The 16,605-nt window shown below is 36.2% G+C and overlaps 1 protein-coding gene across 6 annotated transcripts in view; it reads left to right on the forward strand.

Moving 5' to 3' along the window:
- Positions 1-16,605, forward strand: part of SLC4A10 (solute carrier family 4 member 10) — a 136,882-nt gene that overhangs the window by 111,380 nt on the left and 8,897 nt on the right. For all 6 annotated transcript variants that reach the window (XR_001556649.2, XM_015869083.2, XM_015869079.2 and 3 more), the window contains exons 15-22: positions 3,781-3,886; positions 6,786-6,947; positions 7,193-7,306; positions 7,656-7,817; positions 9,974-10,225; positions 11,500-11,568; positions 13,167-13,340; positions 13,960-14,082. Coding sequence is in view for 5 of the 6 variants with exons in the window: in XM_015869083.2 (XP_015724569.1) it covers positions 3,781-3,886; positions 6,786-6,947; positions 7,193-7,306; positions 7,656-7,817; positions 9,974-10,225; positions 11,500-11,568; positions 13,167-13,340; positions 13,960-14,082 (1,162 nt within the window). In the remaining variant the exon portion in view is untranslated. The remainder of the gene's footprint in view (positions 1-3,780; positions 3,887-6,785; positions 6,948-7,192; positions 7,307-7,655; positions 7,818-9,973; positions 10,226-11,499; positions 11,569-13,166; positions 13,341-13,959; positions 14,083-16,605) is intronic.

A 16,605-nucleotide genomic window follows, 5' to 3' on the forward strand; every position in this document is an offset into this window, starting at 1 on the left:
TTTCTTGGCAAGCCTTGGAATCAGGAAATACGTTTATTTATTGCATTTATGTACAGTTCTTGCATACCTTAATATTATAAATGCATAGACTGTTATCTGCACCAAGCAGATAATAGAGTAGCCTTAATGAGAGATGAGCATGGCTAACAAAACTACAGTATGATTATAGATCTGTTTTCTAGACTTTCCCCTTGACAGGACAATCTTCTTACAGGCTATTCAAAGAAACCTAATTATTTGTGATTTCTTCAGTGTAGCATCAGATGTCTGTTTATGTAGATACATGTTTCTATTTGTGTGTATGAAGTGGAGTTATCTAGATACAAGCTTCTCTGTTTTCCTCTTCAACCTCCCCAACTAAATTTTATAGACTTCAACATTTATAGAATATATTTGAATGTCTACTCATGTTTGTGATTGTCAGAGGCAGGATACTTAACTTAATGAATCAGTGGTCTAAATCAGAATGGCAGATCTCATTAATAAATGAAGAAAGTAATTTCATCTTGTTCTGACAGCTGTGCTTTGAAAGGATTTCATGATACTGAGAATAGAAATTAACTGACAAGACCATTTCCCGTCAGTATTAATTATTTCGCTTCCAGTCTCTCCTCCACTGAGAGTTTAGTCTCATCACTATGAATGCTGACATGAGAAGAAATATGGTAAATACAGTGCCACGAATATACAGGTGTTGTACATATGGGGCAGCAGGGTATGTGAGTGTGATGCTATTGTTGTCACTTTCCTGTAGCAGATGTTAGACTCTTCAGTGCTCATAAGACTCACCTGATAATAGTATGTATTTGGAGACAACATAAACATGCATAGCATTACAGTATTGATGGGCTTTTCTTCAGTCTTGTAAATGCAGTGTTAACAAGCCTGATATGCATATTCCAGTAGTTTGCTTTTAAAATAAAATTAGTGATTTATCTTCCATTTCTTACTGTCTTATTCTGCCTCTGTTATGTGATTAATGCACAGCGTATTTGTAGAGCATAGTCTGTTTCTTAGGATAAAAATCTTCCTACTCATTAACAAATATGTGCTCTGATATTCAGTGAGACACATTACTTCAACTACCACAGTTTGCAACTTATCAGTCATACTTGCCTGCTTTTTTTTTTTTTTTATAATATAAATATTCATATCAAACAAAAATCATTATCTTTAAGTGAGCTCAGAAATATCTTCCTCTTCTAGGAGAGGGAAATCGTATGTTAGCTAATTGTGAAGAAGGTGCAGTTGTACTTTTTATATAGAGCAAAGTCTTATGTAGTATTAATATGTGTAGCTTATAGTATGTACATGCTGGAAAAATAGGATCTCCGTAAATTGAGCCTTGTGTCTTGAATAAAATTGCTAGTAGTGCTTCCCAGCCTTGAATACAAGATAATATAAATTGGCGGTTGCATGGGAATGATTGAGTTTTCCCAATGGAGCTGTGCCAGTTAAGCATTTTTTTATTTACTCAGAATTATTATTATATTTATTTACTTTTCTGATATGAGTTTCTTTTTATAGGTCAGTTGTTTTGGGAAATATTAATCATTGTGGAATTAAGTCTATTATGAAATGTCTCGATTTGGTAGTTACTTTTTATATTCTGGCATCATATGATGGCACCTCCAGTTGTAGTTTCTGATTTGGACAGGAATTATTTCAGATTTCTGTAATGCTAAGCAATGATCTACTCTGATTTTAATTTTAATTCTTGAAGTAGAAATCAGGATCTTTACAGTTAGGGCTTAATTCCTCACCCATTCCTTGGCAATTGCTAGATTCAAGGTAAAGTTTTTGGTCATTATGATCAGAGTTTGCAGAGTTACCGTACTTGATGATGAATGAACTGCTTCTGGTAAATGCCCACAAAACTTGGTGTAGGCCAGACCTGAAAGCTCTGAAGAAGAAAAGTGGTACTGATCTAGAAATAAGCAGGAGGATGATCTTATCTGAAGGTGAATTGAGCTGTTTAGAACTATACCTTCAATTGTGAGACTTCTCTAAATGTAAATTTGCAGTTTGCAGCAAGTATAGTTATACAATATAGTGTTGGTGACATGCACAGTCTTTCCTTCTAGTGAGAAAGAAGTGACTGTGATTGAACAGCCCACCTTACCTTGGCCTACTGTAATCAAACCTCAATGGGCCATCGCCCAGCGTCTGGCCAGTCGGCGAACAGCGATGGACTTCAGGGGCAGGGAGCTCCTGTGCTCACGGGAAACAATAGTAACCTGAAATAGCCACACTGTATTGTTGCATGAACATCAAATTCGCTCTTGTAGAAATGTAGACATACTGTTTATTGACTTATTATGCTACCTTAGCTCACTGCTAGTGATGCACTTCATTTAACCTATTTTTGTAATACTTAAAGCTATGCATTGAATGCACATTCGTTCTGCACTTGGGGCCTGATCCAAAGCATATTGTCTGTTTGAAAGAACCAGTCTACTGCAGTGGCTTTTGGCTCAGGCCCTCTATTTTTCTGAATTCCATTGCTTTATTTAGTTTATTTGCTTTTGTCCATGGGCTGTAAGGGGTTTTTCTTTCTTTATAAATAGCTGCATTTAAAATAAAAGCAAGGAGTAGCACACAGAAAACCTGCATCTCTGTATACGTAGTTATTAAATGCAGCTATTTTGTCACATGTATAGTATTGTAATGGAAATACATTACACTACTTTGTACTAAAAATGTAGATGACAGAATTCTATGTATAGATAATAGTACATGTTTATATATGAATTGTCATCCTTGTTTTGTGGAAAGATGTCTACAGAAAAAAGAATGATGGCTTAGCTAAGTGTGAAAAGCATTACTCTGGTAGAAGTGGGGCATAAATGTGTGCTTAATGGTTCTCTGCTATATCATCAGATTTTATCCTTTACTCAGAGAAAGTTTTATCAGGAAAGGAAATGTAGTATTTAGTTGTGGCTGCTGTAACAGAGTTAAAATGCAAGCAGAGAAGATAGTACTACAGATTTTATGAAGTAGGGTTAACTTAAAGAGAACTGCAAAGCACACTTGGCATCTTGGAACCTGCAGAGTATTCTGAATATTTTGAAGTCTCTGTCAAAGGAAAAGGTTCCCTCAGTTCCTTCAGAGGCTTAAAAGACTTAATTTTTTACTTCAAATCGCCTCTTTGCAGTATTGTCCTCCCACTCTGTCTATTCATGTTTTGCATGTTAAAATATGCAATTTAAAATGAAAAGCATGCTTTTAACATAGCTGTGGGGAAAGGAGGAACAACAGACACAAGTTCGCAGAGCCTTTGGTGCTGGTGATCTTGCAGAGCCCTGGCCCTTGACTGAGCACTTAGTCTGATTTTCATTCTAAGACACTGTGATAAAGAAAAAGAAACAAGTACAGACAGTTTGCTTTTGAGATGTGTATCAGCCTGGAGTTGTGCATAGTGTTTAATTCCTGTGAAGAGGGGAGTGGAATAGGACTGGCACGTTCTCAGTGTTAAAAACTGTGCTCAGAAACATCAGAATAGGAGGAAAATAGGTGGAAAGCATGCTCTGGACAGTAGTTTAAATATGCCACATTATGTACTATATATGCATATGCACCTCACAGCAACTTTTACTCCTGTAATAGCACTAGCTACTGGACTCAAAGCTGCTTCAGAGCATGCATTTACTGAATTAATTTAAACTAAAATTACATGGCAAAATAGAGCACAATTCTAATATGTTATAATGTTGATAATTTGGATTTGTATTTGTTACACCTTTTGTTACTAACAAAAAGACGCTATTTTTGTCATTTCAGATGCAATTGTGTGGAACCAGAGCATCCTAGCAATAAAACCTTACGATACTGGCAGGACTACAATATATCTGCATCTGATGTGCCATGGGGGAACCTCACTGTGTCAGTAAGTGAAGTATTGGAACTTAGTGAGTAAGGGCCTAAGCATAAATGACTCCATCTGTCCTTAATGCAGTATAGAAATAGAAAAAGTACTGTTTGTTTTTTTTGGTTTTTTTTTCCCTGATCCAATTTGTTCAAAGTGTATAATATGCTTAAGGAGGAAAGTTAACATAGACTTTGCAGAATTGTCTCTCTTTGTACACGTTTTGCTATATTATTATGCAGTCTTTGGTAGTACACATTAAAGCAAGTATGTGCGTTCTGTGCCCTGCTTTGGAAACTCCTTGACACGCTAACACAAGAGTTTGACTGAAATTAAGTCTAAACATGTCAAATGATAACGGGTTTGTCCTAAATTCTGCCAGATGGTGAAACCAAAGTTCTCTTGTGTAGAAAGACTTTAGGAGCGTTTATTTTCCCAAAAACACTCTTCCAGCTGTTCGGGCTACGAAGGAGTGGAAGGGGAGCCATTTTGTAATGTTCCTGTTCAGTGGCCAAATTTTTCTCTTATCTATGCTTTCATTGTTACATATATCCTTATGTGAATTATTTCCCTAGTGGAAAGACAGAAACAAGCTAAAAACAATATGTTCACACAGATATGTTATTTCTAAATTGTACCTTTTTCTATGTTTAAAGGAATACTAGAAAAGATTTTCCTTCATTAAAGTAGCCTTCGCAATTCTATTAAGATGTCATGTAGAGGTCTGGTACCAGTTTTTCTCACAAAGATAGCATTTCACTGTAAGGGCAAAAAGATGTTAAAACTAAGTTATTTCTCAAAAAAAAAAAAAAGAAAAGAAAAAGAAAAAAAAAAGAAAAAAGAATGTATTAACCTTGTTGTAAGCATAATCAAATGAAGTGCTTAAAAGCTTAAAACCCAATCCAGCCTATCACCTCTGGCACTGTTGCTTTCTAAGGCAGAAATGCAGAAGAACTTGTGTCTTCCTACTATGAGTTAAGCAAAAGCTGTCTTCCATGTTCTGTTATGCCTTGATAGAAAAGGCTGCTCCTCAACTCTGTTGGTGTGGCAACAGCAGAGAGAAATTTGAGAACTGCTGGCCTGAGGAATTCCAGCAATCCAGAATGAATATTCCCAAAACTGCAGCACACTCAAAGAGCATCTGTGCAGGGGCAGACTCCTCTCACTTTCTCAGATCTCTGACAGTGTTTTTCAGAGTACATTTGCAGCTGAAGAGATTTAAAATAACAGATTTTGTTTTAACTATAAATGTAAAAGACCAAGTGCATTATATAATGCCCTTTAAAACTTCTCAAAACCTTATTACCAGAACTTGAATTTCAATGGGTAGCAGTGTAACTGGCCTTTTTTCCCCCATGAATCTCTATAGTTGTCAAAGAAATTCCCATGTTTTTCATATGTTCATATGTTTATTTCTGTTGCATCATCAGGAAACTTCAGTTCTCCTACTCTGTTGAAATGCAGCTACAGATTAGACTTAGTTATCTTTAAAAATTTGGTCAGCCTCACTGTGTTTTCTGATGTGTAATTCTCCTTTTTTCTTTTGTCTGATTTATAAGTTCTAAGTTTCTGAAGACATAAATTGGCCAGGAAAGACAAATATCCTCTTAAAAACTATAGGAAGACCAATTTTTTTATTTTTTTTTTAATTTTATTTTTTCTTTTTGCAGTCCAGGACAAACCAAACATGAGCAGAGTTCTTATTCTGATGATGATAAAGTACTTTTCAGTAGATGTGAAGTAGTAGTGCATTTCATCCCTGTGCTCTACCAGCACCAAGTGCTACCTCAGACCAGGACGAGTTCTCTATTTGATTTCCTGACTTTTTGTATATATTTCTTTCTCAGTTAACATATCTATAATCTATCATCATCAGCATCATGTTTACTTGAGGTGTCCCTACTATAGGTATTATACTTTTTTTTTTTTTTTTTTTAAGCTACTATACTTTTATTTCAGTGCCTTAAAACTTCAAGTAGAAACTGTGGATGTTTTTCAAGCCAGCCCTTTATTCAAAGACCAAGTTTCTTATAACATGGCACGCCACAGTACTGTGACACAAATATGATGAGCCAGTGGCCCAGTATGTTTGGAACAATAAGATCCTGATCTGGCAGGATATTGCTGTCTGGCATTGCTGGGTGCTGTGTTTCTTTTTGCTTTATATGCGTGGAGAGGTTGGGTAAGGTGAAGGAAAGAATTGCAAGTGCAGAGTTTGTAGCTCTTGTTTTTATAGCTGCTCTCTGCTTGTCACACTGTAAAAAGTGCGACAACTAAAGGTGCTATTGGAGAATTACTAGAAATGTTTTCTTCTGCACCTGCATGGTTGATCTTAAATTATGTTCAGTAAAATTGATACAGATTTTGGATTTTGCTGTAGTTTACCGGATCAGATTTTTAAAGCAAAAGGTAATTTGTGGAATGTGCTGCCCTCATGTGGTATTAAATGTGTTGACCTCCTTTTAGGCTAATACTGCGCACTCCAAGTATCTTTTCTATCAACTTCTTGGCCTGTGGAGCTAAAACAAAAAGTCCTTTCTTGTGAACTTGTCAGGAGTGGCCATTTTCTTGGTTGTTTTTTTTTTTTTCTTCCAAACTTTCAAACTGGGGAGTGCAGATCTGTGTTTGAGGCAGAAATAAATGTGTGCATGTTCTGTTTTAAATAAATCTAGTTTTGTATTAATTAGTGACCCTATCATTTAACACTGGTTAAAAGCTGTGACTCTTTAGAGAGTTTGAGGCTTTTTGGAGATGCTTTTGAGATCAGATGGAAATACTAGTAGTCTTAATTTTAAAAGAATACCTAAACAAAGATTTTGATGTAAATACAATCTAGCTTACTTGCAACTTAGAAAAGGAATGAAAATACCAGAATAAACAGATATTTTTCAGAACAATACTACTTTGTTCTCTCTGATAGGAATGTAAAAAGTTTCATGGAGAATTTGTTGGACGAGCCTGTGGTCACCATGGCCCTTATGTTCCAGATGTCCTTTTCTGGTCTGTCATCTTATTCTTTTCTACAGTAACTCTGTCGTCCACACTGAAGCAGTTCAAAACTAGCCGATACTTCCCAACAAAGGTGTGTCCCACTGTTTAATTCAGAAGCTATGATTAGTTATGTGCAAGCATGAATCACGTCTGCTCTGCAAATTCAGTTTTGTGCTGGTAAAGTGGACACTATTATCTGTTCTCTGTTAAGAAATTTGTACTAGAATATGTATAGATTTATCTGTAAGCAAAAAATGGAACTCTGAAGAGAAATAAGTCCTAATAGGTCCTAAATCATGTACGTATTTTGGTTAAAATTGTTGTTTCTCCTGATAGGTACGATCTGTTGTCAGCGATTTTGCTGTCTTTCTCACTATTTTGTCCATGGTTTTAATTGACTATGCCATTGGGATCCCATCACCAAAACTTCAAGTTCCAAATGCTTTTAAGGTAATTTAGTGGCAAATTGCCCTGCCTGATTATTTTGGTAAAAATAGTGTACTATAGGAATGTTATAGTAATTTTATAATGCTTGTATTGTCAGGAAGTACATAAATTTGTTGTGCTCACTGAATGCTATGCGCTGCTCTGAGTAATGACTTGCATAACTCAGTGGCTCTCTTTCCAAATATACCCAAGTCTGCAATATCCTAGATGATTTTCCTGCACATACTTTGTTGTCTTATAGGGAGAGATTATTTAATCATTTTAAAGAAAATTGTATCCTAGTAATGTTTTTGTGTGTTGCGTACATAGTCCTTAGAGTTCTGACTGGCCATGTATGACTTTCTTTTTGTAGCCCACCAGAGATGATCGAGGATGGTTTATTACTCCTTTGGGGCCTAACCCTTGGTGGACAGTGATAGCTGCTGTAATTCCAGCCCTGCTTTGCACTATCCTTATTTTTATGGACCAGCAGATTACAGCTGTCATTATAAACAGAAAAGAGCATAAACTAAAGGTATTCCATCAAATACTTTTCAGTGTCATTTTTGGTCATATAACTTCATCTACTCAAGGATGCTGATTTATTTTATATAGCACTCCTTTATATTGTTACAGATTTTCTTATTTGTCCATGTGGTATTTATGCCAAATGTTGATGATCTGTTACCTTAGGGAAGTCTTTACTGGCGTGGTTTGGAACAGAGATTCTGAATCAAGAAAGTGTTGTCTTCAATGTTTTATTTGTAGTATGATACCAATTCATCTCAAGAAAAAACTCAGGAAGTTAATCCTTAAGCACTGTGATATTAATTAAGATACTGACAGTGTTGTTCTGCAGAATTGGTTTCTGAAAGATTGGGGCCATTCTGTAATGTGGGATTTTTTTGTTTGCTCTTCCTCCTAAAAGAGAATGAAGCTGAACTTTAGAGGCACAATGGGTTCTTAAAACATAGGATAACTTCTTGCTCTGTTCTCTAACACTTTAGTTGCCTACAGATGGAGAGAGAAAAAGGGACATCACCCCTCCGAAAAACTGTTGGGCAAAATCTAGCAGCAGGTTTCTGTACATGTATATGCAGCAAGCTTAGGCTTTTTTTTTTTTTTTTTTTTGACATAGTTTTAATAAGCAGGAATCCAATCCCAAGTTGCTTTAGCAAATGCATTTGCAACCTTCACTCTGCACTGCCTCTTCTTGGATGATTGTGACATTTGATATGTTCTTTTTTTGCCCTCTTTGTCAGCCTGGCTCTTCATGTCAATCCATAGCATTGCATGTGGTTAACTTGACAGATGCAGGAATTTGCTGCCAAGCTTTGGAATGTGTTTTTTCAGCACTGGCATCTGGGAGTCAGATGGTCCTCCTGGCTGCCCCCTTGTCTTGCTGCGTTTTAGTTTTGCTGGGGTCTGGTGTAGCATCACCTGTTGCTATGCTTCCTTTTCTTCCCATATGTCAGGTTCCTCAGATCATGTATGAATGTGAGGAAGTGCTCTCAGATTCTGTATGCATTAGCAGATACATTCCTTATAAATGTGTCAGAAGGTAAAAAAAGGTGTCTCTCATAGGATTTAGAATTAAACTCTTTGAGTGCATTGCGCATGTAACTAATATCTTTGTTCAACACAGCTCTGAGGTTAAGATGTGTCTTATCTCCAAGACTTACAAGTGCTTTGGGGGAGTGAGGGAAGGTGGCTAGAGTTACATTTTAATAATTTTCTGTATTTTATATGAATTCCCCTTTTCAAATAATGTAAGTAAATAAGATGGCATTTTCATGTGGCTTACATTTTCATAAGCCCAGACACTTCCCATTTTAGAAAAAAAAGTTGTCTTCAGAAAGAAATGACTTGTTTGCTTCCAGCTCGTTTTCCCCCTCTTTTTATATACTTCCCATAGCAAATTCTGCATAACGCACATTTCAGTTTTTGGCAGTCTCTGTAGCAAACCCTTCCAAGTTTAGTTTAGTTACTTTTTTTATGTCAAAAGGCATTTGCATGGGTTTACAGGCAAAGTTATGGTTCAACATATTATTGTTTGCATGAACGTCGCTGCTTCATCAGACCATGACATTGGATCTGTTGCCATATTGCAGAACTTTGTGGAGATAAATCATTACCTGACGTTGTAAAGGAAACATAGCTAAATGCTAAATAGCATTTATTAAATCAGGAAATAAATATCCCTTCCAGCTATGCTACCAAACATTTATATGACCAAGTTTGATGCAGTTCATCATCAATCTTCAAATTTGCAAGGAAAGCTGGCTGTGCAGTTGGATGGTCCACACATTGGCATCCAGTGTTATTAAGAGATGAAACTTAATTAAAATGGAAAAATGTCTGTATCTTCCATTATCTTTCTGTCATCTCATTTATAAATCAAGTAGCTTTTCTGCTTATCATTGGGGCACAAATTTGTTTTGGACTCATGATATGTAGACTTACTGATAACAGAAATATGGCTAATTGTTTCACGTGAACAAGCAGGAACTCAGGAACTCCCCTTAGATATCCAGTTTACCACCCCTACTGCCTCAGCCTTGGGTACCTCTTAGTAAAAAAGATTTTTTGCTATAAGTGACAGAATTTTAAATCGTCTCTAGCTGTTCATTAGGAATGCCTGTCAGGAGTGTTCTTAATGCAGATGTCATTTTATGTCTTCTCCTTAAACAGAAAGGGTGTGGATATCATCTGGACTTACTCATGGTGGCAGTCATGCTTGGAGTGTGTTCCATTATGGGATTGCCATGGTTTGTTGCAGCCACTGTCCTCTCAATTTCCCATGTGAACAGCTTGAAACTGGAATCAGAGTGTTCTGCTCCAGGGGAACAGCCAAAATTTCTTGGAATCCGGGAGCAAAGAGTCACAGGGCTCATGATTTTTGTACTTATGGGCTCATCTGTCTTTTTGACAAGTATTCTGAAGGTAATTTGGGAGAAATAAGGAAATGTTAAATAATACTGTACCACACAAAACGTTTCATTGCTGTTACTGTATTACTTAATGAATGTCATGATAGCACATTGCTATCATGTTTCACAATGATAATCTAAAGAGGAGTTCTAATTTTGCATAATAAAACAGCTTGGGACACATAACATTTGTGTAACAGAAGCCTTGTAATAAAAATCTGGTCTTACTGAAGTCAAAATGAATTCTACTGCTGACCTGTAACGTATCAAGATTTATCTTTTATTCTGTACTTTGGGCTCGAGGCAAATCTTATCATGAGCCAGCCTGGCTGAGCTATATCATTAGGTAAATGTCTTCAAATAATTTTAAAGCATGTTGTGATTACTAGCTAATTTAAAAATTATTTCCACAGTTGCAGGAGGCTTTTTGTGGTTAATTACTTGGCAATGAACAGAAAAATTATCTCACGCTGTCAGCATGCCCTACGCTGCTCACCACTGTCATGAAACTGGATATATAGTCACAAGTTTCTATAATATCTATATACATAATATTTTTAAAAATTGTCAGGCCACAGAAATCAGTAAGTACTGCCACTGGCTTCAGTAAGATCAGAATTTACACTTGCACATTGTCACAGTGAAGGGTGTAAGCCTTTACTTATACAGCACAGTATTTTATTACACGCATCATAATAACTTTACTTCAGTGAAAGCAAACCGGGCAAGTTTTATGCATTAAGTAGATAAAACAGATACTTACCTATGGAAGTATTTTGTAGCCTATACACTTTGTGCAGAGTGTCTGAATGTTTTAAGTGCTCTTTTCCATGCCATTCCATGAAAGTCATCCACCATTTTTAAATGCTTACAGAGTGCAGAATTTTTCCATTGGCTACATGAAATATTTTGTGTGCATCGCAAACAGGTTTTTGAGGATTATAATTTTACTATTCACACCCTCCTGAGCAGTCCCTTAGGTAAAATATTTAAGTATGTATTTAACGTGCACTCTTTCCTTGCAGTTCTGTTAATTTTATAAATAGTGAATAAAGTATATTGGCCTCAGATCTGGCCATGGAAGAAAAATAAAACTGCAGAGCCAGATTCGTCTTTTGCTTTATACTCTGAGTATCGTTATTAATTTGTAATTGAGGGAATCTGAGTTTACAACCTGTCTGATTAATGCAGGCATATGGCACATTGAATTTCAACTGTTTAGCATTTAATATTTTAAAATTCTATTTAACACGCTCTTTCCTTTCTCTGCTTGTTTTGTTTGTGCAGTTTATCCCTATGCCAGTACTTTACGGGGTATTCCTTTACATGGGTGCTTCATCTCTAAAGGGAATTCAGGTAAAATGCATTCAAGAAGAGTCAGTTAATGACAGTGCTTTCTATTAAATGTGGAGCTAATTTTATTCAGTTATTTTATTCTTTTCTACATGATCTTAAAGGAACATTGCCAACCTTAAATTCTAGAAAATGCAAATGCAATGATAATGCCTATTTTTTTTTCTTTATTTGAATTTTTGATTGTAGGTCAAAACAATTTTTAACCTATTATCTATAGACAAAGCTGGTAATGTGGCTTGCTTTTGTTTGGTGTTTTCTATTCATAAACCTTTCTACTTGTAACTTTGCCTAGCACTTACTAAGGCTGAAATTCTAAACAGTATGTTTGGGCTTTTACTGAGGTTTTTAGATAATTTCAGTGTAATATTTTTTCATCTGTTTCTCAGAAATATATATATATATATATATTTCTCAGAAATATATATATGAAAGTGAATAATTGAGAAATATTTTTAAGGCATGCTAAATCTGGCTAGTTTACTTATTTTCTTCCTCCCCCAAGATGGGATGAAGAATTGGTAAGATGGTTCTGTGGGAGAATGTGCCTTTTGCCATTTCTGTCAAAAAGGAATCTGCTTAAATCTGGTCAAGTTACAAGCCTTAAAAAAAAGAAAATTCCTGAAGTTTGGGTGAATACAGCATGACTTATATCACTCATTCTACAGGTGTAGATGGTGCATCACTATCATCACTGAGCTGTTGTAGCTGTCTTTTGAAGGCTTAGGTCAGGATGGAACTAAATAGATCTGAAAAACAAAAACCTGTCTTATGTTCCTAATGGCACTGCAATTGGCTTTTCTAGATTGTCTTTTTTTTTTTTTTTTTTTCCTCTCTCTCTCTCCTTCGTTCTTATTTTGTAAAGAAAGGGTGCAGTAGGGAAATGAGAGCAGCTTGAGATAAAGTGTCTAGTGAACTGAAAAGGATTTTCATCTACAGGAGATGAAAGACTGAAGAGATCTCTCAATGATCAACTATGTGCTAAAGGAAGCAGAGCTCAGTTCTTGAAAACCGAAATTTGAGTGTATAAGAAACTTAATAGTGCAATACCTGATAGAATCAGTTAGCTTCCACTCAGTTTGAGTCACAATAGGTTTGCATCTACTTTGAATTCTTGCTTTGTCTAGCACTGAGTTCTTCACCTGAAATTTTAGTGGTATTTTTATAAAGTAACTTTCTTTCTGCATCGTATTATACAGTTATGAGCATGATTTATCTTGACTGTACTGAATGTAATTCAATAGATGTTGGTACCTCAGCACGTCTACAGTAGAAAATACGTAAGACAAGTATGTATAAGGAACTTGACAAGTATGACTAACCAAATAATGAAATTTTTCATAAATGTAATTTTTATTCTTACTGTGGTGGCTTGACCAGATAGAGAACTGCAAGTCCACTGTTGGACTCACATAGATTCATGGCTTATGAGTGTAACTGTGGTAGTTTTTCTGCGTACTTGAACTTCTGCACAGTTTTTACATTTAGAATAATAAAACTGATTCTTAGGATATCCATGCTATCCTATGTACTCTGTGAATATCAGCATGTTTTGATGCTCATTTTGATGCAATTTTTTTTTAAAAAAACATCTCTTTCAGCTTTTTGACAGGATAAAATTATTCTGGATGCCTGCAAAGCATCAGCCAGATTTTATTTATCTGAGGCATGTTCCTCTTAGAAAAGTCCATCTCTTCACTGTAATTCAGCTGAGTTGTCTTGTACTCCTGTGGATTATAAAGGTTTCAAGAGCTGCCATTGTCTTTCCCATGATGGTATGGAGTACTTTCTATTTTCCCTAAAAACACATTTTCTTCTCAGTTGTGGGTAATCAATTTTGAAGAAGAAGATTAGTTGTGGGTGGGTAATTACAGTATTGCTTTGATTCAGTGTGCAAGGACAGTTCATGTTATGTAAATAAAATACGTATGTGAACTCAAATTTGAGTCTAGGTTGCACTTAGTTTATAGCTGTGGATGACTGTTCTGTATTTTCTTAAAGAAAATTCTTCTAAATTACAAAAAACAGTATGATGCTTTTGTTTAAGGAGTAGTGCTTAATTGTTTTTCCTATTATACAGGAAGAACAGTCACTTAGTAAGGAAAACTATTTATTACATAGAGGAACTTTATTTCCATGCCATGCTGTAAATAAAAACCTGTCCTGCTGCTTAGTAAAATAGTCAAGATTAGTTAATGTGAAATAAAAAATAGCTACTGAACCTCCATTGTTGTGAATTGAAGCATTTAACACTAATTCTGAATAAAGGAAGTCCAGGTGTTGGCCTGTCCAGGATGAAGGATAACATTCCAGCTGAAAACTCTGACTTTAGAAAGTATAGCTGTCAATTTTGTTAGTTTAATTTCCTAATTCTTTGAATAAATATCATTACAGGTCTTAGCTTTGGTATTTGTCCGAAAACTAATGGATTTCTTTTTCACGAAACGGGAGCTCAGTTGGTTAGATGATTTGATGCCTGAGAGCAAGAAAAAGAAACTAGAAGATGCTGAGAAAGAGGTGGGTCCAGGTTTCAGGCGTGTGTTCTTTTTGTTTTGGGATGATGGTTTCATTGGTTGGATGGTTTTGTTGTTTTCTTTGTGTTTGATGAGGGTTTTGTTTTGCTTTTGTAACGTTACCAATATCTCCTTTAGACAACTACAATTGGAGAAAATTCTTTAATGAAGGCATATAGCAAATCTACCTGCTGCACCCAATACCTTGGATGAGCATTTCCTTTCTGCCACTGCAGAAACAATTTGTGTCCACTTGCTAGTGAAAAATGTCAGTGACTTTGCTTACCCTGTTAACCGACTCTTCAGACTTTTGACTTTAGTTTTCTAATCAGTTTTGCATCTGATATCATTTTCCCCTCAACTGTGCTTCTTGAGTTTCTTGTTTGAATATCCCATAAAGGTGGGGGAATATAAAGTAACTTACTGTGTAGGGGCCTGATGGCATTCTCCTTTGTTGCCAGTATTCATAGCTACCTGGTTGATGCCAACTGTTAAGGGGGCATTAGGAGTGTGTCCCTAAGTCATAGGTCAAAATAAATGAAGGACAGGTCTTGATGGAGAACTGTGGGAGCAGTGTCTGGTTCTTTTGAATGTCAGTTTTGTGTCTTGCCCCAGTATGAAGGTTTTTGTGGCATTAGGAAGCAAAGGTCTAGGCTGGTCCAGTGTTGTCTTGGAAGGCTGTGGTCATTTCAGGAAGGAGTGCTCTGGGGACATTTTTACACACAATTTCTAAGTTACCCTGAAGACCTCTGCAAAGGCCTGGTACCCATGAGAGATAATGTTTTTGTGGTAAAAGGGTAGCAGAAGCAGTAGCAAGAACTAGACAATGTGAATGGATAAATCAGGGAAGCCATGAGGAATCTGAGACCAGTGAATATGTATGTTTAAGGATTCCCCTTGGTATGTTTGTTTACAGAAATAAGACGTGAGCTAATAAGTTGAACATAGCCATGAGGACTGATTGGTTTTTTTTCTCTCCCTTTTGCATTCTTTTGTGACCCTTGACAACTCACTGCCTCAGCTCTGATCTGGAGAGAGTAACTGCTTTCTTTGTTTCATGTAATGAACTTCAACAGAATTCATTTTGGGGAAAAGTTCTACCTAGCTAATAAATACCATGGTTACTATTTACTAGTTAGCGTATGTCTGCAATGTTACTTGGATGAAGTTCAAATGCATGGTTTCTTTTTTACCCTTTGAACTAAATTAACATTGTTTTGTTGTGTGTTTTTATTTCACCACAGCATTCAGCTTTCATAACAATTCAGAGTAACCAAAAGTAATTAAGGCATCTCTTCTTTTGTGTCTGGTTACTGGAAAAAATTCTTTGTTACTCTCATATTTTGGTTATATGTCTCTTTCCTTCTGATACTTGGTAAGATGGCATCATAAAACAAAACTGGGAAAATCTACTGGTGTTACTTTATTTCATTCACTGTCTGTTTTGAGAAGCTATTTTTACTTATTTTGGCATTTCTAAATATTTGAAGCTATTATTAAAACTGTTCAACTGTCAAAAACTTATGAAGCTGTGAAGCCTGGAAATGACAAAATTAACTAGTAATAAAACTTCTGACATGTAGCCTAAGGAATTAATTGGAGAGTTGCTATCACACAACTTTTAAAAATAGAAGTATTCTACCCACAAGAATATTCAGAAATATAGTTGACAAGATCTGAAACTTCACTGGATCCTAACTTCATCACTTGGGTTCTTTTAATATTTTTAGGTCATATTTTTCCAAGGCTTTCTACATTTATAGTGGATATTTTTTATGCCTTCTCACAAATCTTCCTTTGTCAGCAATCTGATGTAATCAAGTCTTTCTGAGACCAGAATGAACAAAAGTGACTTCTCTCATTTGGAGGGGAAAAAAAATCACAACTTTTAAAATAGCTGTAGTAGTAAAACATGGAGGAAACTGTGGAAAATGATCTCAACTCTTCCAGCTAACGCCAGCTTACCAGTGTGCGTGAGATATGTCACATTTTGGGTGGCCTGCCTGGTAATGGCATGCTTCTCTTTTGGGGAAAGCTGATGTCACTTTAATAATGCTTAACACTAAACACCAAGGTAAACTGTTACCAAGCCATCTAATAAAGGGAAAAAAGGAAGTCTGTGTGTGTCTGCCCCCAGTATAGGGCAGGATCTGATGGTTATTCCATTTGAAGACATGTTAACCTCCTGGCAGCTGTTTTGTTACATATGTACCAATTCACTTTCATAATTTGCTCAATTATGAGAGCTATGTGGGATCATGGGGAAGCATACAGAATCACCTACTTACATGGTGTGTGCCCCGGTGGCTCTGTGGTAGGAATGCCATGTTGCAACACCAGAGGCCCAGGTTCGAATCCCCTGTGGCACAAATGGTAGAAGTGCCGCTCTGCTACACAGGAGGCTCAAATCCTGGGGGTTGGACTTGATGATCTTTAAGGTCCCTTCCAATCCGCACAAGACTATGAGACTATGAGACTGTGGTTGCTTGTAATTTACACCTTAAGCCACTCTTATTTCAGAGGTTTT

The sequence above is a fragment of the Coturnix japonica genome, chromosome 7 (genome assembly GCF_001577835.2).
Source record: "Coturnix japonica isolate 7356 chromosome 7, Coturnix japonica 2.1, whole genome shotgun sequence".
Lineage (NCBI taxonomy): Eukaryota > Metazoa > Chordata > Aves > Galliformes > Phasianidae > Coturnix > Coturnix japonica.